The 24,164-nt window shown below is 42.9% G+C and overlaps 1 protein-coding gene across 1 annotated transcript; it reads right to left on the minus strand.

Moving 5' to 3' along the window:
- Nucleotides 1-7,360: 7,360 nt before the first annotated feature.
- Nucleotides 7,361-8,080, minus strand: LOC310878512 (large ribosomal subunit protein bL21m-like; the record flags this gene model as incomplete). The annotated part of the gene is made up of 2 exons (XM_083792841.1): nucleotides 7,361-7,874; nucleotides 8,073-8,080. 2 exons carry the CDS (start codon nucleotides 8,078-8,080, stop codon nucleotides 7,361-7,363), a joined length of 522 nt encoding a protein of 173 aa, XP_083648967.1.
- Nucleotides 8,081-24,164: the final 16,084 nt, after the last annotated feature.

A 24,164-nucleotide genomic window follows, 5' to 3' on the forward strand; every position in this document is an offset into this window, starting at 1 on the left:
ATGAAGCAGGGACCCCCTTAGCTGAGAGAGATGAAGCAGGGACCCCCTTAGCTGAGATAGAGATGAAGCAGGGACCCCCTTAGCTGAGAGAGATGAAGCAGGGACCCCCCTTAGCTGAGAGAGAGATGAAGCAGGGACCCCCCTTAGCTGAGAGAGAGATGAAGCAGGGACCCCCTTAGCTGAGAGAGATGAAGCAGGGACCCCCTTAGCTGAGAGAGATGAAGCAGGGACCCCCTTAGCTGAGAGAGAGATGAAGCAGGGACCCCCCTTAGCTGAGAGAGAGATGAAGCAGGGACCCCCTTAGCTGAGAGAGATGAAGCAGGGACCCCCCTTAGCTGAGAGAGATATGAAGCAGGGACCCCCTTAGCTGAGAGAAATTAAGCAGGGACCCCCTTAGCTGAGAGAGATATGAAGCAGGGACCCCCTTAGCTGAGAGAGAGATGAAGCAGGGACCCCCTTAGCTGAAAGAGAGATGAAGCAGGGACCCCCTTAGCTGAGAGAGATGAAGCAGGGACCCCCTTAGCTGAGAGAGAGATGAAGCAGGGACCCCCTTAGCTGAGAGAGAGATGAAGCAGGGACCCCTTAGCTGAGAGAGAGATGAAGCAGGGACCCCCTTAGCTGAGAGAGATGAAGCAGGGACCCCCTTAGCTGAGAGAGATGAAGCAGGGACCCCCTTAGCTGAGAGAGAGATGAAGCAGGGACCCCCTTAGCTGAGAGAGAGATGAAGCAGGGACCCCCTTAGCTGAGAGAGATGAAGCAGGGACCCCCTTAGCTGAGAGAGAGATGAAGCAGGGACCCCTTAGCTGAGAGAGAGATGAAGCAGGGACCCCCCTTAGCTGAGAGAGATATGAAGCAGGGACCCCCTTAGCAGAGAGATGAAGCTACCCCCTTAGTGCATTTAAATAAGTGGTTCTCAACCAGTGGTCCGGGGACCACCAGTGGTCCTTGAGGGGGTTCCAGGTGGTCCGGGGACCACCAGTGGTCCTTGAGGGGGTTCCAGGTGGTCCGGGGACCACCAGTGGCCCTCGAGGGGGTTCCAGGTGGTCCGGGGACCACCAGTGGTCCTTGAGGGGGTTCCAGGTGGTCCGGGGACCACCAGTGGTCCTTGGGGGGGTTCCAGGTGGTCCGGGGACCACCAGTGGCCCTCGAGGGGGTTCCAGGTGGTCCGGGGACCACCAGTGGTCCTTGGGGGGGTTCCAGGTGGTCCGGGGACCACCAGTGGTCCTTGGGGGGGTTCCAGGTGGTCTGGGGACCACCAGTGGTCCTTGGGGGGGTTCCAGGTGGTCTGGGGACCACCAGTGGTCCTTGGGGGGATTCCAGGTGGTCCCCATATGCAGCCTAAATGATGGAGCGTTGGTAACCAAATGGTTACCAACTGTCATCTGGGGCAATATTACTTAAGAGTAATATGTTTACTTTACTTATTACTCATTAGAAATAGTAATACTATGACATTACTTATTACTTGGAATCAAGAGTAATATAGTTACATATTACTTTATATTACTTTTCAACCGGGCCCCTTCCACCCACTAAATAAGCCAGCTCTTTTTACAACTGAATCCAATTCATTGGAATAATCAGCCAAACTGTATAATTACAGCATGTAAAACAAAATATTCAACAAAGAACCTTTTTTGCATGGTGGGGAACATAGAACCTGGGGAACATAGGTACGCTCCCAACAAGAATTGAACTGGCACAATATATCTTGTAATTTTTTTTGAGAGGACCCCCTGTTCTGAGGACCCCCAAAGTAATCATATTTGAACTGGGGATCCCCCACCCAGACAAGCAACAGAATGGTTCCACAGATAAATATTGTGAAAATAGCCAATCTACAAGCTCGTTGTGAACTTGTAGATCGGCTATTTTCACCAGTTTGACCAGTTTTTATAGCATGGTTTGCTGATTACTTTTGATGCAGTAATGGTATTTTTTCTTTTAGAGCCTTTGAGGCATTATAAAAGTCTTAAAAGTCCTTAAATTGTCACTTCACTGTCATCTGGGGTCCCACAGGTTGAGAACGATATGATAGGATCTCCAGCTTTAAGTGTCTCTTTAGACATGCTAATAAGCTGGTCAGGCTACTACTTGGCCTCAACCCCCGAATCCAACTAACACCACACTTTGAAAGGCTGGAAGGGCTTAGAGAGTTGCAGAACCACGTTACAAAATGCCATGCAGGTCGCATATGACCACACGTGTGTTGCCTGGCATGTACAGTATGATAAAGTGAGGGCACAAATCACTGAAGGGCTGAGCCATGCAGATCAAATTGCACTAGTAGTCACACTTTCGCTCTTATAGTCTTACCTGTTCAAACAATGTGAACATTCTACAAAGTAGAAGAATTTGTAACAGCCAAAAAACGTAATTGTTTGGTTGAACTTTGTATTTACTATTTGTCTCTTTTTTTCTTTTACTTACTTAGAGCTTAACAAGAATGTTACAAGTCATCTCATCTTAAAGAAACATTTAAAAAATGTTAGGGCATAAAACCCAAAGTTGTTAAACCTTTTATTATTATCATTTTGATTTGTTATTTATAGAAAATAAAAGTGACTTATTGGGAAACAAGTGTTTTTCTTTACAAAAAGGAGGTTTTAAAAAAATAGATTGATAGTAAGGGTCTGTCTGCCTGCCAAATTACAATATTTGCCTCTGAGATGTGGAGTAGAAGTAAAAGTATTGGAAATCGGTAATACTTTAGGCTCTTTGGATGCAAGAGAATATAGAGTATTTTAATTCGTATTTAATGATGTTAAATACGAATTTAATTTAATACTTGCCAGGGAACTTCAGTTTACTGGCAAGACAGTTCATATTACCCCACCCCCCACGGCGCATTCAACACCTTTAGCTGTGTCCCAAACAATGGTGCCAGGGTGCCAACTGTGCTCTCCTCGCAAGACTGTGTTCACTGAGTCTATATTGAGTTAAAGTTTTCCTTAGTTTTGGGTCAGTTACTGTGCTCAAGTATTCTACTAATGTGTATTCCCTGTTTAGAGCTAAATAGCATTCCATTTTGCTCTGGTTTTGAGTAGATCTGTTCCAGTGTGTGAGATAGCTTTCTTTTTGTTTTCTTATGATTTGGTGTAGCAAATTCAGATTTAAGCTCAGTCTTTGAACAATCTGTTCTGAGGACCCCAAATGCCAAATGCCATCTGAATTAGTTAAAAGCAGGCTCTGTACCCAAACATGCCTGTATTTAGCATGTCCTGGTTTGTGCTGATTAAAAATGCTAGTCTGTTGCAATCTTTTAGTAGTATTTGACTCTCTCTCCCCAGTGTCTAGCCAAACAGGTTATGTTAATTGTATACAGTAGTCAGCCTACAGAGAGAGAGAGAGTGGGGGGGGGGGGGGGGGGGTTCCACCCTCAGTATATTCCTCTGCTTAACCCCAAAGCAGTTTTCCAAATGAATGTCATTGAACAATAATCAAACAAGACAAAACAAAACAAAGGAATGTGTCCATTATGTCACTTCAATGTTGTCTTCTTCTTAAAATAATGACCTCAGGATACATCACTGAGGATACGTCCCAGGTGCATCCATGCAATGTTTTTTTAGTTATGCCTAAGTTATTTTTTTTAGGGTTTTCAGGAAGAAAAAAAACTGATAGGCCTATTTCTTTAAATAGGATTAAACCTTAGACTTGTTTTATTATTATTATTATTTATTCTCAGTCAGGGTGGTGGTCCCCAGGTTAATTTTCAGTCAGGGTGGTGGTCCCCAGGTTGATTTTCAGTCAGGGTGGTGGTCCCCAGGTTGATTCTCAGTCAGGGTGGTGGTCCCCAGGTTAAGTTTCAGTCAGGGTGGTGGTCCCCAGGTTGATTCTCAGTCAGGGTGGTGGTCCCCAGGTTGATTCTCAGTCAGGGTGGTGGTCCCCAGGTTGATTTTCAGTCAGGGTGGTGGTCCCCAGGTTGATTCTCAGTCAGGGTGGTGGTCCCCAGGTTAAGTTTCAGTCAGGGTGGTGGTCCCCAGGTTGATTCTCAGTCAGGGTGGTGGTCCCCAGGTTAATTGTCAGTCAGGGTGGTGGTCCCCAGGTTGATTCTCAGTCAGGGTGGTGGTCCCCAGGTTGATTCTCAGTCAGGGTGGTGGTCCCCAGGTTGATTCTCAGTCAGGGTGGTGGTCCCCAGGTTAATTTTCAGTCAGGGTGGTGGTCCCCAGGTTGATTTTCAGTCAGGGTGGTGGTCCCCAGGTTGATTCTCAGTCAGGGTGGTGGTCCCCAGGTTAAGTTTCAGTCAGGGTGGTGGTCCCCAGGTTGATTCTCAGTCAGGGTGGTGGTCCCCAGGTTGATTCTCAGTCAGGGTGGTGGTCCCCAGGTTAAGTTTCAGTCAGGGTGGTGGTCCCCAGGTTGATTCTCAGTCAGGGTGGTGGTCCCCAGGTTGATTCTCAGTCAGGGTGGTGGTCCCCAGGTTGATTTTCAGTCAGGGTGGTGGTCCCCAGGTTGATTCTCAGTCAGGGTGGTGGTCCCCAGGTTAATTTTCAGTCAGGGTGGTGGTCCCCAGGTTGATTTTCAGTCAGGGTGGTGGTCCCCAGGTTGATTCTCAGTCAGGGTGGTGGTCCCCAGGTTAATTGTCAGTCAGGGTGGTGGTCCCCAGGTTGATTCTCAGTCAGGGTGGTGGTCCCCAGGTTAAGTTTCAGTCAGGGTGGTGGTCCCTGGTTCACAATCAGTTGAAAACCCCTGGATTAAACCTTAGACTTGTTTTATTACTCTTAAACAGATACAGGCTTTGAGAAAGCATATTCAAAGAGCCTAGTGACAGTCAGGGGTAAATATAAACTGTTACTGACTTACTCCTGATGACATCACAAAACCATTGAAAAGATCCTATTTTGGCATGCATGGTAAACCTATTAATTTAAGTTTTTATATTTAAATGATATTAAGAAAGTCACTCACCATTCCACAGTGGTGGAAAGTAAGTGCATTTACTTAAGTACTGTACAATTTTGAGGCATTTGTACTTTACTTTAGTATTCATGAATTCCAATACTTTTACTTCTACTCCACTACATCTCAGAGGCAAATATTGTTGCTCTGGCCTCTGTCCTACTGTCCTACTGCCACCTACTGTCCGTTTATTATATTACACAGTGGGTGAAAAAAACACACCCCTTAAGACTAAACCACACCCATCAGAGGTGTGGCTTCCAGAGGTACCCAGTTTCTTTTAAAAACCTATAGGTACCTCTAGGTACTGGCCTGGTACAGACGAAGGGGACAGTACTGTAGTACCTTTCCTTTCCTTAGTCCAGTTACCCTGGGTAAACATAGTACCTTTCCTTTCCTTTTCACATTTTAGTCACCTGGAATGTATTAGTCTACTTTTAGTCGACTAAATGGCATAAGATTTTAGTCGACTAAATCTACAGTGGATTTAGTCGACTAAAATGTTTTTTGGCGGGCCTTGTTGCCGTCATAATAACTGATTTTACACTTGCTGAAAATAGCAGATCTACAATAGCAGATCTACAAGCCGCGCTGCGACACGTTGTGAGCTTGTAGATCTGCTATTTTCAGCATGCAACCAAGTGTAAAATGACTTATACTGGATCTGTTGTCCACTAGTCCCTTCCTAACATTTTAGTGTAGTTTTTATTTGTTGACGAAATTGTCAGTATATTTAGTCTTAGTTTTAGTCACCATAGCATAGTTTTCATTTAGTTTCCATTTAGTTTCCATTTAGTTTCCATTTAGTTTCCATTTAGTTTCCATCAGTGGAAAAAGGTAGTCGACGAACATTTTTCTTCTTAGTTTTAGTCGACGAAACCAACACTGAATGTAACCACCATCAAGGCCAGTAGAAACGACAAACCAACAACACTGATATTGCAAGAAATAGCACACTGCCTCAAGAAGCAAGGTCAAATACAAAAACACTTGGACCACAAGCTGCTCAAGTTGTTCATCAATTTAAATGGGACCACTGAAGATGCAAAAGTTGGGACCACTGAAGATGCAAAAGTGTTGCTCATCAGAAACTGAGCTGGATAATTATTCTGAGCTACCATGATCTATTCAATAGAGCGTCACAGTCCCTCCCCCTTTCAGAACAACGAGTAGCCCAGGAAATAAATCCCAATGCATTTTTCCCATAGCCATTTCTTAAAGTATTTATTTAAAGACGGTTACGCCGCGGACAAAGCCAACTCGGATCGTGACAAATCATGACAATGAACACAATGTTTTGGGCCGATCAAATAATTTATAAGAAGAAAAACAAAACAAATAGTGTTGTCTCCTGCCTTTATTTTCTTCTTTCTAATGATTTGATCGGCCCAAAATATTGTGTTCATTGTCATGATTTGTCACGATCCGAGTTGGCTTTGTCCGCGGCGTAACCGGCTTTAAATAAATACTTTAAGAAATGCCTATGAGGAAAATGAACGGCGATTTATTTTCCGGGTCTCTCGAGGGGGCGGGACTGCGACGCTCAGTCTATAGTGTACTGTATCCTGGACTGGACTGAGACGTGACTGGACTGTGATCTACACAATATTGGACACAATAATAGAACTTAAGGTGATGGAAGTCTGAGTCACCTGACTCAATGTTTAAGACTATGAACACATTTAACTTAATACATTGGATTACAGTGATCACAGCATACTTGACACGGAGCGGGATGTTGACTTACGACAGTTTTCTGACATGTTTCTGTATTAGTGGTGCTCAATTCTTCAAAAAATAGCAGACCTACAAGCTCATAGCGCACCACCGAGTGGCGCGCTACGAGCTTGTAGGTCTGCTATTTTTCAATAGCTAAATTATAACACAATGTTTAAATTACAAAAAGGGGTTCCCGCCCCAAAATGGGTTAAATTCTTCAACATTATTAGCACTTGCAAATATTACATTACTGAGACATATAATCACAACATCACACCAGATGTAAAGCTATCAATTATCCACAGTAGACACGTATACACAAACTTCAAGACATTTTTACACTCATTCTCACAACCATTCAATGTCATTTCTGAAGTATTTTTCTGAATCTTGGATCAATAATGAAATGGGAATAGACTTTTCTGATGGATGACTATGAACTTGCGTATAATAGACAATATATGTGGATGCAAACTTTAATTTTAAGATTTGTCACAGGTTGTTATCCCATTTAGGCCTGACGTTGAAATCAAAATAATTTATATTTAAAATGTATTTTAAGTGCTTTATGTTTATGGAGAAAACGTTTAAAATGAAAAGTTATGTTTCCCTCCTCCTCTGCTCACACAGTGTGTGTTCTTCCCCTTCATCACCACACAAAGCCAAGTGAAACACCGTTTGATTACGTCTATAGATTCTGATTACAAAAGGAAAAGTAAAACATTTGAACATTAATAAACATTCATGAGAGAGCTGGAGCCACTTGTATGCTGTTGATCCTCAGTACAGTCTGCGGCGAGACCATCCACCTCTGCGTCTCGTGTCTCTTGCGTTTCTTGAAGCGCTGAACGACTTTGGGCCACGACTCGGTCTTCTCCACCACGGTGGCCTCGACCCGGACCAGATCGCACCCCAGCAGAGGTCTGCCGATCAGCGAGAAGTCTTCTCCTCCGACCATCAGCACCTTCTCCATGCGGATCCTGTCCCCGCACTGTGCTTCCACGTGGTTCTCTAGGAGGATCAGGTCTTCTCCGGTGACCTTCCACTGACGTCCAGAGAACTGCACCACGGCGAACAGCCTGCCGTAGTTCTGACCGCGCAGGAGGTCGTTCACCTTCTGGACCACCGCTGCGTGTCGCCGCCGCTGTTCTTCCAGGTCGATGTGATGCGACTCTGTTGACCACGGAGGAGAGGAGAGAGAGGTCCGTGGAACGACGCGACCGGACGGTAGGCTGACACCGTGAGAACTCTCTCTGCTGCCGGGTGAGGAGGACGGTAGGAGACAGCGCCCCGTTGTTGCCTGTTAATCTTCTAAACATGTGAACGACGCAGCTTCTCAACGTCACCGCCATATTGGTGTTGGTGTGTCACAGTGATTATCCGGCTGTAAATGTCTTCTCTTATGGGGGTCGCACAATCCCCGGTCACTCATCCCAGGCAAGCCCCCATGTCACCGGGACATCACGTGACATCAGCCCCTGTCTTGAGTGTGGTGTCCTATGTGTTGTATCCTGTATGCTGTGTCTCGAGTCCTGTGTCCTATGTGGGCGGCGATGGCTCAGGGGTAGAGTGCCTGGATGGTAACCGTAAGGTTGCCAGTTCGAACCCGGGCTCCCCCAGAGTTACTGTCGAAGTGTCCTTGAGCAAGACACTGAACCCCTAATTGCTCCCGATGTCCTAGTTGGTGCCTTGCATGGTTTCCGCTGCCATCGGTGTATGAATGTGTGTGTGAATGGGTGAATGTAATGCACAATCTCTGTAAAGCGCCTTGGATAAAGGCGCTATATAAATGCACCATTTACCATTTATGTGTTGTATCCTGTATCCTGTGTCTTGCTTGGGTCCTGTGTCCTATGTGTTCTATCCTGTATCCTGTATCCTGTGTCTTGGGTCCTGTGTCCTATGTGTTCTATCCTGTATCCTGTATCCTGTGTCTTGGGCCCTGTGTCCTATGTGTTCTATCCTGTATCCTGTGTCTTGGGTCCTGTGTCCTATGTGTTCTATCCTGTATCCTGTGTCTTGGGTCCTGTGTCCTATGTGTTCTATCCTGTATCCTGTGTCTTGGGTCCTGTGTCCTATGTGTTCTATCCTGTATCCTGTGTCTTGGGTCCTGTGTCCTATGTGTTCTATCCTGTATCCTGTGTCTTGGGTCCTGTGTCCTATGTGTTCTATCCTGTATCCTGTGTCTTGGGTCCTGTGTCCTATGTGTTCTATCCTGTATCCTGTGTCTTGGGTCCTGTGTCCTATGTGTTGTTTCCTGTATCCTGTGTCTTGGGTCCTGTGTCCTATGTGTTCTATCCTGTATCCTGTGTCTTGGGCCCTGTGTCCTATGTGTTCTATCCTGTATCCTGTGTCTTGGGTCCTGTGTCCTATGTGTTCTATCCTGTATCCTGTGTCTTGGGTCCTGTGTCCTATGTGTTCTATCCTGTATCCTGTGTCTTGGGTCCTGTGTCCTATGTGTTCTATCCTGTATCCTGTGTCTTGGGTCCTGTGTCCTATGTGTTCTATCCTGTATCCTGTGTCTTGGGTCCTGTGTCCTATGTGTTCTATTCTGTATCCTGTGTCTTGGGTCCTGTGTCCTATGTGTTCTATCCTGTATCCTGTGTCTTGGGTCCTGTGTCCTATGTGTTCTATCCTGTATCCTGTGTCTTGGGTCCTGTGTCCTATGTGTTGTTTCCTGTATCCTGTGTCTTGGGTCCTGTGTCCTATGTGTTGTTTCCTGTATCCTGTGTCTTGCTTGGGTACTGTAGATTCTGAGGATTTGAGATCTTGCTGAGCAGTGTAGTCGCGATCCCCCACAGAACCTCTTCGGATTCTTATTATAAATATATGGTTCACTAGATGCCCGTCATGACTCATGATGACGATGCCAGCCAACCGAGTATACGTATCACCATGACGATGCCGGGCGTGTATATCCATATTATGAGGTTTCTAGTCTGATGTCAGTGCTGGTTATCGCTGTTGTCTCCATATATGGAGCTCCAGGGCCTCGTGTATGTTGGTGTTGGTTGCGCTGTTACAAATTGGCCCGTTGTTGGTCTCCATCCATAAAGTGCTTTATGTTCATGGAGAAACGTTTAAAATTAAAAGTTGTGTATGACAGGCGTGACAGCCTACCGTGACATCAGCCTTGCATGTCCTAATAGTATTGTTGTATTGTATTGCATATTAATTCACTGATTTATAGGCCTGTATTTTATAGTCTTATTAGGTTGGGTTCATTGCACTGAATTTAATCAATTTCTATGAATCAGCCGTTTGCATTCTTCTATTTTATACATGTAATTTTGAGCATTATAGTTAATAAAGATCGCTCTTATCCACACTTTTCCTGGGCTGTGTGTGTGCTTCAAAACCGCTCTCAAAGGGCACCTATGGATGGCTGCAATTTGAATCCCCCCCCCACCCCCTCCACCCCCCTTTTCCCCCTCACTGTATATGTATCTTTTCCCTTTTTGCTTCCTATATGATGAATTCCTGTTCTGTTCTTTAGCTACATAGAAGTGTCTATTTGTATGTCTCTAAATGTTTTGATGAATTGAACAATGTGGACCCTGTTGTAAACAAGTGTAATGCTTAATTGGGTCGTCCACTCACAGTTAACAGTCTTTGTATTGAGTTTGTGCTTGAAATGTACTGTAAATATAAATAATAATAATAAATATTTCAATCAATCAATCCAGTTCCTGTCGATTTGATCCAATGAAAGCCAATGAAACTGGTCAGATGACCAATGATATCCAATGAAATCAACAGGAACTGGAGCACACACAGCCCAGGAAAAGTGTGGATAATTAGTACATTGTTGTCTGTGGTGCTTCCAGGGTCTGACATTTACTAAAATAAATTGCAGAACGCTAGAACCCACATGTATTACAATATTTCCAGACAGTTATCCACTTAAAGCCTCAACCCTGTACTTGGCATGCCATCTATTCCCTCTATACCAAACCTCTTTGCAAAAAATAGTGATCTACAAGCTTGTAGATTGTCTATTTCTGGCTAAAGTTCCCCTCAGAATAGGGATAATCGACGTTCAAGTGGTTAAGATCCACAAGACAACCTGTGTTGCACCCTTCAATCTGCTTCAAATCGGTCATCCATGTAAACTTAAGCAATAAGCCACGAGAGGTCTCAGGTTACCGGGGTCTTCTACCCCCCAGCCAGTGTAAAATACCCGGTAAGCTGGGGCCTCGAGTGGCTTTTCTAAAACGGTTACAAACATAATATTAACCTAATAAAACGATTGAATTCACAAAAGTAGCTACATCACTTCCTTGTTTTGCTCGGCAAGTAGCCCCAGTGATTGAAGGAGTGGGTTATCGGTGGAATTTACACCGGTCACGTGACGGTAACCAGCCAATCAGAATCAAAAGTATTGGGTCTACCCGTTTTAGAAAGTAAATTATATCTACACAAATACCAACAGTTTTAAGTTTTAAGTTTCTCCAAAATAAACACATCTAAACTAAACTATGAAGAACATGGTGGCCCGGATCACATGCTGGACAACCACTGCAGTGGTCCATGGACCACCTTTTGAAAACATCTGCTAACATGGGTGCGAGATGGATGGATGGATGGATAGTGTGTGATAGGTAGGGTTGCCACCCGTCCCTTAAAATACAGAATTGTCCCTTATTTGAGAATTAAATGATGCGTCCCTTATTGAACCAATAAGGAACGCAGTTTGTTCCTTATTTTCCTAAATAGCCCCTACACGTCAACACTGAATTTAACAATAATGAACAAAACAAATCACAGGAAATATTAAAGTCAGCACAATTGTTCTAGCGGGAGGCACACACTACCTAAAGTAGCCTAAACCAGTGGTTCCCAAAGTGAGGTCCGGGGACCCCCAGGGGTCCTTGAGGGAGTTCCAGGGGGTCCCCAGCTAAATTATAGTTTGGAACCAAATGGACCCTTATGGGTCTGTAACTCTGAGAGTGTACAAATGGAACCAAATGGACCATCAGAGTTAAATTAACATTGATTTTACAATATGAATTGGGGGTCCCAGAGATAGAATGCCATTAAATGGGGGTCCGTAGACTAATGCATGTCAAACTGGTACTTGAAATTAAATGGGTTGAGAATCACTGTGTAAAAGTCTTCTCTTATGGGGGTCGCTGGCATATATTTTATAATGGGCTGCTGATGTTGTTATGCTCATTTGGAAAACAAAATTCTACTTCAAAAGTTGTGGATAGCATACCATAAACAATAAGTTGAAGGGAAACTTCAACTTATTGCTTCAACTTATTGCCGGCCTTGCCGCACACGCCTGCGCCGCAAGGCCGCAGCAGGCGTAAAGAGTGTCTCTTATTTCAATATATCAAAGGTGGCAACCCTAGTGATAGGTGTGTGTACTGTATAAAGAAGTGATGCCAGTATTGTATTGTCTGTATTGTATTATCTTTCCTGTAAAGGTTTGGTAGTGTAGTGTAATGTATTGTATATTCTTTTCTTGTCTAGTTTTGTTTCATTTGCCATCTTAATTGTTTTTATGGTTATTTTATGTACATTCTCAGTTATGCCTTTGTGCCAAACTGAAAAAGCAATACAAATTTGAATCATTAAAAAAAAAAAATGTTGGTGACAGCTATATGGGTCACGTGGTGTTGTGTGCTACTAGCCTATGTCACTCATAGAAAGTCAGCCGTTTGCAAGGCGGCATTTTCATGAATGGAAATAGAGGGGGGAGGGGGTGAACGGGGAAGGTCCAAACTTTGTTGACCGCAATCCTTAGAGTATATATATTTATAGAGAAGGCACCCAGAGGAAATCTTGAGGCGAAATGGACATAGTGGCCGAATGAAGGTATTGCAGCCTGGCCCCAAACACATGAATGTCCGTTGACTATCATTGTACACGTTCACGACGGACGACGCTCGTGCGCGTTCAACGGCAGCGCGTTCATGTGTTTGGGGCCACTCACCATTGCAATCCGTCCCAGAATGCACTCTGTTCCTACCAGGAAGGAGGAGTGAATCCGCCTCATGCGCTTTTGAGCAACTTAATGCAAGTGGATGGGAGGAGAACTCGGGTGTCTTCTCTATAGATATATATACTCTATGCCGCAATCGCTATTTACTATGCTGTGATTCACTGTGGTAATGTTTTAACTTTAATAAACTACAACAAAAGCAGTACCCTGGCCTGGAGCAGTGATTCTCATGCAGACGACGACTAAGCAGCGAGTCTGACAACTAAAACGTTTCCCGGCTTTAGCCTCTCGGCGTCATACGATATAGACGACGCCATACAGAAGTGAAGCCATATGAATGAACCGATACAGACACCCAGCTGTCACAACTCAAACAAGAACCACCACACACACACACACACACACACACACACATCGGCCTTCAATTCCACATGGACACACACTGAAGGCTGTCCCGTCAGAGCTCGAATCCTCTACAGTAGTTTGAACTTTAACCCATTCTGAACGGGCACCCATTTTGGTGTCGGCATCATGTCGTGCTGTAGCTATTGAAAAATAGCAGATCTACAAGCTCATATCGCGCCACCGAGTGGCGCGATACGAGCTTGTAGGTCTGCTATTTTTTGAAAAATCGAAGAACGACTGACATTTTTTAGAATCTGATCTCAGGTCAGAATGGGTTCATCAGACCAGTGTGTGTCCGGCGGAAACCTCGTATGAATCTGATCTCAGGTCAGAGGACATGCAGTAGAAAACCACACACACACAGCAGTACACCGCACCCTGTTTAGAGCTCAGTTAACTTCGACACCATGCGGCCACAACAGGCATGATACTTTTATAATGTAGGATGTTGTGTGAAACACCAGCAGTCCAGCAGACCTCGATGGCGTTGACTGACTTTAAAGGAGAATTCCATGCTAGAATGCTTTCTTACCTTTCTTTGTAGTCGTTACGTCCCCATCAAAGAGGTGTTTTATTGGCTATTTCCCCTACCATAAGCCCTCAATGAATTGCATTGAATGGGAATTGAATGGGGCTACAGTATGGGGTGTTGTGCTAATTTGCTTATTTCCATCGAAATAAGTAGTAAAGTGTGCCTGCGTGGGATATTATTTACATTATGAAGAGAGGATATATACAAAAACAAAACAAAAATTGAGCGATGGAAATAAGCGAATTAGCACAACACAGAAAGCTTTTTAGTATGGAATTCTCCTTTAAAGGAAATAGAAAACCCACTACCTTCCAACAGCAGAAACAACACAATGCACAGACACGCTGTAGATTCACGTCAGCCTTCCTTCAATCCCAGAGCCACAAACACTGCATGGGCCCCAATATGAGCAGCTTGAATCACTTCCAGATACACTGCATAGATCAGTGGGTTGACTCAAACCCTTTTTGGCCCTGTAAATAACGTCTTCTATTCCACGGCACCCCAGAATTATATTGTTATTTTATCCCATTCTGACCTGAGATCAGATTCATACGAGGTTTCCACTGGACACACACTGGTCTGATTAACCCATTCTGACCTGAGATCAGATTCTAAAAATGTCAGTCGTTCTTCGATTTTTCAAAAATAGCAGACCTACAAGCTCGTAGCGCGCCACTCGGTGGCGCGCTATGAGCTTGTAGATCTGCTATTTTTCAATAGCTAAAGCATAACATGATGCTGACACCAAAATGGGTTCCCGTTCAGAATGGGTTATAGCACCGTACATTTATGTCATTGTAAGGTGTATTTATGCGCTACGTAAATATGTAAATATTTTACCTAAAGATGTCACGAGGAAAACTGGAGAGAATATGTGTTTCTATTATTAGGACAGACTGAAAATAACTTAGCCAAACCCCAGTATCCCGGAACATTCACCAAAGATAGCCTTTCTAGATCTGCTATTTTTTGGTGAAGAGACTTAAACTGTACTTGGTGAGTTATTGTTCAGCCTACAGTACAACTTGTTCCGTTTGACCACGTATAGAGGTGGTCCAAGTGGTTCAACTTGAAGTGGCATTGATACATTCCAAATAATATTATCAAAGTATTCTGGGGCACTCTTGGACTTGCGTTAACCCATTTTGGGTGGGAACCCCCTTTGGTGTTTTAACTAAGCAGTATGTAATGCTTTAGCTATTGAAAAAATAGCAGATCTACAAGCTCATAGCGCGCTACGAGCTTGTAGGTCTGCTATTTTTGAAAAATCGTGAAAATGCGGCACAAATCTTTGAATATATATTCTTTCAGAAGACTTTTAATGTATTTTTTATGGCCTAAATGTTTTTTTTAAATTGCGTTAAGGCACCCAATATCCTGGCATAGAACCAGGGGGGCAGTCAGACAGATATTTTGTGAAGCCTGAAACTCCTGAAAGTTCATATAATGGCCTGTTGTGGCGCTGTCATTGGACCCAGAAAAACCCATAGCCCCATAGAAGTCCATGTATTTGGGCCCAACTTCACCTAGACTATTACCTTAATAAACATGGTCATGAATACTTTCTGCTTCCAGTCACTAGTTTAAAGTCTCATTTCTAATGTCATAATATTCTTTTTGGATGATTATGGTCCCATTTATTAAAAAAGTCGCGCATGTTCTGAGGGGTGTGGCTACCGTTACAGTCTATGATCGGGATTGCCCTCCCACTCGAGTCAAAATAAAAACCAACGGAGAAGAAGGGGGGAAGTCCCGCCTCGTGTCTGGGCCAGCCAATGGCCAGCTGGGCCAAAACTGAGCCAGCCAATGGCCAGCTGGGCCCAAACGGATCTAGAAAGATGGCGACTTACAGTGCAGGAATAACAGGCTTCATTTTACGTCTATGTTAGACCCGGGGAACGCTTTGTCCATATTTTTTTACAGTCTATGCATAGAACACAAGCAGCAGCAGCAACGAATAATGATACAAAATCAAGGTTCCTACTTTGAGCCGTCTTCATCAGTGGTGTGATTCACACTGCTTTGGACTGGAACCCATACAGAGAGATGTGGACGGTTCTGGGTCTTCATCAGTGGTGTGAGTTGGACTGGAACCCAGACAGAGAGATGTGGACGGTTCTGGGTCTTCATCAGTGGTGTGAGTTGGACTGGAACCCATACAGAGAGATGTGGACGGTTCTGGGTCTTCATCAGTGGTGTGAGTTGGACTGGAACCCATACAGAGAGATGTGGACGGTCCTGGGTCTTCATCAGTGGTGTGAGTTGGACTGGAACCCATACAGAGAGATGTGGACGGTCCTGGGTCTTCATCAGTGGTGTGAGTTGGACTGGAACCCATACAGAGAGATGTGGACGGTCCTGGGTCTTCATCAGTGGTGTGAGTTGGACTGGAACCCACACAGAGAGATGTGGACGGTTCTGGGTCTTCATCAGTGGTGTGAGTTGGACTGGAACCCATACAGAGAGATGTGGACGGTTCTGGGTCTTCATCAGTGGTGTGAGTTGGACTGGAACCCATACAGAGAGATGTGGACGGTCCTGGGTCTTCATCAGTGGTGTGAGTTGGACTGGAACCCAGACAGAGAGATGTGGACGGTTCTGGGTCTTCATCAGTGGTGTGAGTTGGACTGGAACCCAGACAGAGAGATGTGGACGGTCCTGGGTCTTCATCAGTGGTGTGAGTTGGACTGGAACCCAGACAGAGAGATGTGGATGGTTCTGGGTCTTCATCAGTGGTGTGAGTTGGACTGGAACCCAGACAGAGAGATGTGGACGGTTCTGGGTCTTCATCAGTGGTGTGAGTTGGACTGGAACCCAGACAGAGAGATGTGGATGGTTCTCGCTCTGTCGCCATACGCCTTGAGTATCTGAAAGAAAGCAGTTCATCATTATGTAACATTACAATGAATGTAGGACCCCTGGGGGTCCCCAGAACCCACTTTGAGAACGACTGGACCCATGTAGAGCCCGACCAATGTCATAGTTTTGAGTCCGATGCCAGTCTCGGTTTTGCAGAGTCCTAGACCCCCGATTACTGTAAAAAGTGAAACATTAGCTAATCAATTTGAAAGAAATCTTAAATTTGTTTGAGTAAAGATTGTTTTTGACAACATCTAACTAGAATAGCCGATACAGGCTCACAATTGTGAGCTGGAAGATCTGTTTTCTTGGAAGCGTATGAACATTTTCACAAATTACATGCCCTAAACATTATGGACGTCAAAAGCAATGCGTTTACTAAACCAACTTTGAACTAAAGACAAACATTAAACCTGTGAGCTACTCTAGGCTGCCTGCTTCACTGGGGCTTAATGTTGTGTCAGCATACATCACAACCAAAACACAGCTCAATGCCACAATTTTTATCACACAAAAATGCTTTATCCTGATAAACGTGTTTTCGCTCCACCATTCCGCTCAATGTTTGACCCATTTTGGGTGGGAACCCAAAAATGCTATTGAAAAATAGCAGATCTACAAGCTCGTAGCGCGCCACCGAGTGGCGCGCTACGAGCTTGTAGGTCTGCTATCTTTGAAAAATCGAAGAACGACTGACATAGCTTTTTTCAGAAAACTGTCAGGATGTAGAAGATGTTTTTAGAATCTGATCTCAGGTCAAAATGGGTTAAATAACAAGTGTGAAATAAGACACAGATCACCTCTATTGCCTGTAGGCCTAAAAGTTCATGCTAAGCAGCTAACTTATAGGCAGGCCGCAGGTAGGTAGCTCACCTGGAAAGAAGCCAGCAGACAGACAGCATTTGTCATCATGCATTAACTTCTCTCCCTAATTATCCATGCAGACTCAGTCACGCTGGACACATTTCACAGTCTGGTACAACAACCACAACTCTAATGCTTTCTTGTAAATTAGAAGTTGTTTGTTATAGACTTCCACATCAGACAAAGCTTGTGTACAAACGTTGGTCTGTCTGTCTGTCTGTCTGTCTGTCTGTCTGTCTAGAGCAGGGCCACAATTTGCAACTCTAGATTTTTTTTATAATGGGATGAATCTAGAGTTGCAATACCCTCCATTGACTCCCCAGTCCCACTCATCTTTTTTTGGTTTGCGATCTGCTTGTCTTAAACGACGTTAAACTCACCAACATTGCACCTGTAGTCCAAGCTTGAATTATCCTCTTTCAATCTGCCGAGCTTGTTTTTCATAAAAATCTACCGTAGGCCTAGAGATGTTATGAGCTACTTTCTGTCAAGACATCCTCTGCTGCTCTGCAAGTGATTATGTTTCTAAGTGTTGCAGTTTGGAAGCACTCGTTTTTGTTAACGGGTCGCGCTGCTGCCTCCTGCATTATGTGCAAATTCGAAACAGGTGGAATGCAGGGCCGTTCAGTGACGTACGACGAGTGCTTCCAAACTCCAGCACTTAGAAAAATAGTCACTTGCAGATGTCTTGACAGAAAGTATCTCATAACATCTCTACGGTGGATTTTTATGAAAAACAAGCTCGGCAGATTGAAAGAGGATTGGAATCATGTTTTATGATTCCAATGTTGGTGAGTTTAACGTTGTTTAAGACAAGCAGATCACAAACCAAAAAAGATGAGCGGGGAGTCAATGGAGGGTATTGCAACTCTAGATTCATCCCATTATAAAAACAATCTAAGGTTGCAAATTGCGGCTAGAGTGGGGCTGGAAACAGGATGTCATCTGGACACCTCGATGTAAAAGAAATGCCTATTTTGTTCAAAATGGTAAAAAATCAAATAGTTGGAAAATGTAAAGTAAAGTAGCCTATACATGCTTAATATTAAGGTCTAATATTTCTACAATTCCTACAAAACCTGTATATTCGGTCATGTTGGGGCATAAACAAGAATAAAAGGTTAAGATTAATAGTCTGATAATTATGTACCGTGCATGTTCACATACACTTTACATTAACCCATTCTGACCTGAGATCAGATTCATACGAGGTTTCCGACTGGACACACACTGGTCTGATTAACCCATTCTGACCTGAGATCAGATTCTAAAAATGTCAGTCGTTCTTCGATTTTTCTAAAATAGCAGACCTACAAGCTCGTATCGCGCCACTCGGTGGCGCGATATGAGCTTGTAGATCTGCTATTTTTAAATAGCTAAAGCATAACATGATGCCAACACCAAAATGGGTGCCCGTTCAGAATGGGTTAATTATAATTTTCCAAATTTCATTCTTTCTTTTTTCATTTTGGATAACAGATGCAGTGGTTTAAAGCAGTGCCAAAGACCTTTTTGTCAAACAATATTAAAAAAAAGAGAAAATAGCTTGTCTACAAGCTCTGCTATTTTCACAAGTATCAATGGATCAGAGTAAAAAACATATGCATTTTGGCACACTAGAAAGAAACGCCAGTCCTCGAGATGAAATATTGAGCACCACTGATACAGAAAACTGTCATGATTTTGAAGACATTTTTTTTTAATTTCGACATAGCAGATCTACAAGCTCATATCGCGCCACCGAGTGGCGCGATACGAGCTTGTAGTTCTGCTATTTTTGAAAAATCGAAGAACGACTGACATTTTTAGAATCTGATCTCAGGTCAGAATGGGTTCGTCAGACCAGTGTGTGTCCAGTGGAAACCTCGTATGAATCTGATCTCAGGTCAGAATGGGTTAAAACAGCAGCACCGCCACTCTCCTGAAAATGCTACGGCATGAAGCAGCCTACTGTAGGTCTGATGGTCTGGACCAATTTATCTGAATGTCTTTTAAATCACTTACTTAATCAGGTGAAAGGTTAAGCACCTAACTTAGCCTATAATTATTATTTAATGTATTTATTTATTTTTAGCCTATAATTATAAGATAAAGAAAACTATATTGTCCATTAAATTGACATAAAATGTCATCTTTGGCACACCGGCAGTCAGTTACAACAATAAAACATTACAAAAAATACACAGGTGCATTAACCCATTCTGACCTGAGATCAGATTCATACGAGGTTTCCGCTGGACACACACTGGTCTGATTAACCCATTCTGACCTGAGATCAGATTCTAAAAAATGTCAGTCGTTCTTCGATTAAAAAAAAAAATAGCAGACCTACAAGCTCGTAGCGCGCCACTCGGTGGCGCGATACGAGCTTGTAGATCTGCTATTTTTAAATAGCTAAAGCATAACATGATGCTGACACCAAAATGGGTGCCCGTCAGAATGGGTTAAAATACTATATAAAATGCATTCACATTAACACAGCAACAGTGATCATGAGCAGTGGGGATTAGACTATTTTTGTAAATGTCCACAGCAGTTGGCAGTTGGCACAAACAAAGTTTTGTAACCCTTCTTTTCAGCCAATTTTGCCCTAAGCCTCCTGCCCGATGGCAACAGGTCCAATTCAGAGTGAAGAGGATGGGTAGAATAATTGTAAATCTGAATTGCTTTTTTTTGGTTATGGATAATGTATATGTCCTGAAGTTGCAATTGTTTGTCTCCAATGATCTTACTTGCAAATATTGCAAACAGGCATGGGCTATGGACTGCCCACACAGCCCTCCTATAGTCCAGTGATAATGTAATTTGACCTCAAACTAATTGCAAAAAAAAAAAAAACTCAGCTGATTGTGTATCTTCAATATATCCTGAATAACAGAAAAAAGGTTGCCTGGAATTGTCTGATGGGAAAGTGTTGAAAATGACCTGTACAGTATGGCCACCATAGACATCCAATATAAGGCAAATATTTTCAAATTTTCCTTTTGCTTTAAGTAGCATGTGACATGTCAAACTTGGGTGTTTTCATGATGCTGAGTCTGCTGCTGCTATGGCAGTTATTAGCCCAAGGAGTGTTTTTATGCAAAACTAATGCTTGGAATGGACTCAACATCGTGAAAACACCCTAGTTTGACATGTCACATGCTACTTAAAGCAAAAGGAAATCTTGAAAATATTTGCCTTATATTGGATGTCTATGGTGGCCATACTGTACAGGTCATTTTCAACATTTTCCCCTCAGACAATTCCAGGCAACTTTTTGTATGTTATTCAGGACATATGTAAGATACAAAATCAGCTGAGTTTGGGTTTTTTGCAATTTAGTTGGAGGTTGACCCCTTTTTTCCCGTATAATGCCTGTACTACTAAGACTGAGAATTGTATCATGAACATTAGAGAGAGGACCAATTATATGAAGATAGGTTGAAAAGTGGTGAAGTGGCCCTTTAGGCAGTGTGGAAACTCTTCATCCCCCTGTCATAATAAGAGACCTGCCATATACCACTGCACTACCACCCCGCTTCCCGCTAGGTGGCAGCAGAGTGTCTCTCATGACGGGGCAGTGGAAACATTGCATGATCATTGTAACCTCTTCTACTTTATCACTTTGCTTGATGAGAGCTGATATACCGTATATTATTCTGACCTGAGATCAGATTCATACGAGGTTTCCACTGGACACACACTGGTCTGATTAACCCATTCTGACCTGAGATCAGATCCATACGAGGTTTCCACTGGACACACACTGGTCTGATTAACCCATTCTGACCTGAGATCAGATTCTAAAAAATGTCAGTCGTTCTTCGATTTTTCAAAAAATAGCAGACCTACAAGCTCGTAGCGCGCCACTCGGTGGCGCGCTATGAGCTTGTAGATCTGCTATTTTTCAATAGCTAAAACATAACATGATGCTATAACACCAAAACGGGTTAATTAATGAAATAGATTGAAAACCAACTGCTTTAGACACACCAGTGCAACCAGTGTCATGTTGAATGACCACTTTGAAACACTGAAGAAATGTGTCTGTGATAAAAATGTACACCAATAGCAGTCTAATAATAATCCTATATTAATATCAATACTATGAATTATTAAATAATATTATAATAATGTGTTTCCATTGTCCAAACAGAGTCAAGGGTGTGCTGCTGGTATTGTTAATGTAACACCACGCGACATGCAGTGTTGTTTTTGTTCTATTTTAGTTTTAGTCATAGTCTCCTGAATAGTTTTCACTCAGTCTTAGTCACATTTTAGTCACCTGGAATGTATTAGTGTTAGTCTAGTTTTAGTCGACTAAATGTCATAAGATTTTAGTCGACTAAATCTACGGGTGATTTAGTCGACTAAAATGTATTTTTGCAGGCCTTGTTGCCGTCATAATGACTTATTTTACACTTGCTGAAAATAGCCGATCTACAAGCTCACAACGCGTCGCAGCACGACGCGTTGTGAGCTTGTAGATCTGCTATTTTCAGCATGCAACCAAGTGTAAAATGACTTATACTGGATCTCTTGTCCACTAGTCCCTTCCTAACATTTTAGTCTAGTTTTTATTTGTTGACGAAATTGTCAGTATATTTAGTCTTAGTTTTAGTCACCATAGCTTAGTTTTCATTTAGTTTCCATTTAGTTTTAGTCAGTGAAAAAAGGTAGTCGACGAACATTTTTCGTCTTAGTTTTAGTCGACGAAAACAACACTGGTGACATGTGTCAAACACTATAGTTATTATTTAAAGTTTCTTCTTATACATTATGGCTTTCCTTAATTATCTTCTGTATAATTATGCTTTTATGGAGAACCTCACCCAAGTTCAGCTGTTCAGACGACTGACTGAAAGCCCAATATGCCTCACACAATATAGCCTAATATAGGCATAAATCTACTTAATTAATGTCATAAAAGTCCCTTCATTTATGGATATATAAAAAAGTTATAAACTCAATGTGTTAATCTTAACGAGCTGGCCTCGTGCATGTTGGTGGTGTGCATGTGTTTGTTGCGCAGTTACACATTTGGCTCGCTGTTGTTCTCCATTCGTCGAGTGCTTTATGTTAATATAGAGAAAACATTTACAATTAAAAGTTATAAAATAAATAAAAACTTTTTAATAACTCACCCTTCCTCTGCTCGCACGGTGTGTTTTCCCGCTTCATTCCCCCTCTTCTCTTCTCTTCTCTTCTCCTCCTGCAACATCAAACAAATAAACAACGTCACCGAAGGAAAGTGACGAGACGCGCGAGACGAAAACATCAGAGCTACAAGCCTACAGCGCGCAGCGCATACAACGCTGCGAGGGCTTGCATGTCTTTGTTTATTAGGCGCGCAGCCTGAAAAACCTCGCGAGTTTTAATATCTTTGTAAAAAAAAAAACGGGGGGAAATAGGCCTAATTACAAACCACGTCCACCTTGCCATGAAAGTAAAACGATGTAATAGTTATTATAAATGTTTGTATCTTGTTCTATCCCTCCCAGAGTACACTATTGCGATATACTTCACTATATTAATTAATGAACCATGTATGTAATTTGCTACTCTGTCGCCCTACACGGATACAATGTCAGAGCCTACACGGATACAATGTCACTTTGTGGGCCACTTAACAAACAATTATGCTGGACTGTACATGGCTAGCCAAAAATATCGGTTCTTGAAATGTAAAACCCCCAAAAGGGTTACCGTCCTAAAAGAGTTGGGCTTAAGGTGTTCAATAGGCCACAGCACATTCAACAGGCCACAAAACATTTAAAATTAAAAGTTATCTTTTTAATAACTCATGTCTTTATATCGTCCTCTGCTCGCACGGTGTGTGTTTGTAAAAAAAACTACCGCATTAATGTCACGACACAAGTCCCTTAATTTATGGACATATACAAGTTAAAAACTCAACTTGTTAAACTTAACGAGTGCATGGTGGTGGTGTGTGTTTGTTGCGCAGTTTGTTTATAGAGAAAACATTTAAAATTAAAAGTTATATTTTGTAATAACTCACGTCTTTAATATCGCCTCCTCTGGTCGCACGGTGTGTGTGTTCCCCCCTCTTCTCCTCCTCAACGTGACTGAAGAAAAGTGGTGGTGGTGGTCGGCGGCGCGCGAGACGAAAACATCAGAGCTACAAGCCTACAGCGCGCAGCGCATACAACGCTGCGGGGGCTTGCATGTCTGTGCTTTTTAGGCGCGCAGCCTGAAAACCTCGCGAGCTTTAATATTGTCGCGTATGTGGTCAGGTTGAACTGACACACGTCAATCAAGGGCAATACAATGCAGCTGCGATACAGGACCTAAGAGCACCTAGCACAAGGCAGAGTGGTCTGCCACATAAAGTAGTCCCTGGAGAAGCAATACACTACAAATAGCTTTGTAAATAAAAAAGGAAAAAAAACGATGTATTTAATAGAATAATTATTTTAAGTCTTTCAGAAATGCTGCAGCTTCCTTGCTATTTGTTTGTTTTATTGTGTAGGCCTATAGGTCTACATTTATCATAGGCCTACTGCCTACATTTATTTCTATGCAATATTTAGGTCTATAATATTCATGACAAAAGCTTGCAGCTAAAGCTTAAAACTCAATCTTTTCTGATGTAATAGTTATTATAAATGTTTGTAAAAAAAAATCTATCCCTCCCAAAGTACACTATTGCGATGTACTTCACTATATTAATTCGTGAACCATGTATGTAATTTGATTGGGTCCCAGAGGGGCACTAATAAAGTGTTGACACTGCAGTCACACATTGTCAATGTTTTTGTTACCCATTCTGACCTGAGATCAGATTCATACGAGGTTTCCACTGGACACACACTGGTCTGATTAACCCATTCTGACCTGAGATCAGATTAAAAAAATGTCAGTCGTTCTTCGATTTTTTTCAAAAATAGCAGACCTACAAGCTCATAGCGCGCCACTCGGTGGCGCGCTATG

The sequence above is a fragment of the Protomyctophum parallelum genome (assembly GCF_964188405.1).
Source record: "Protomyctophum parallelum genome assembly, chromosome: 20".
In the NCBI taxonomy this organism is placed as follows: Eukaryota; Metazoa; Chordata; class Actinopteri; order Myctophiformes; family Myctophidae; genus Protomyctophum; species Protomyctophum parallelum.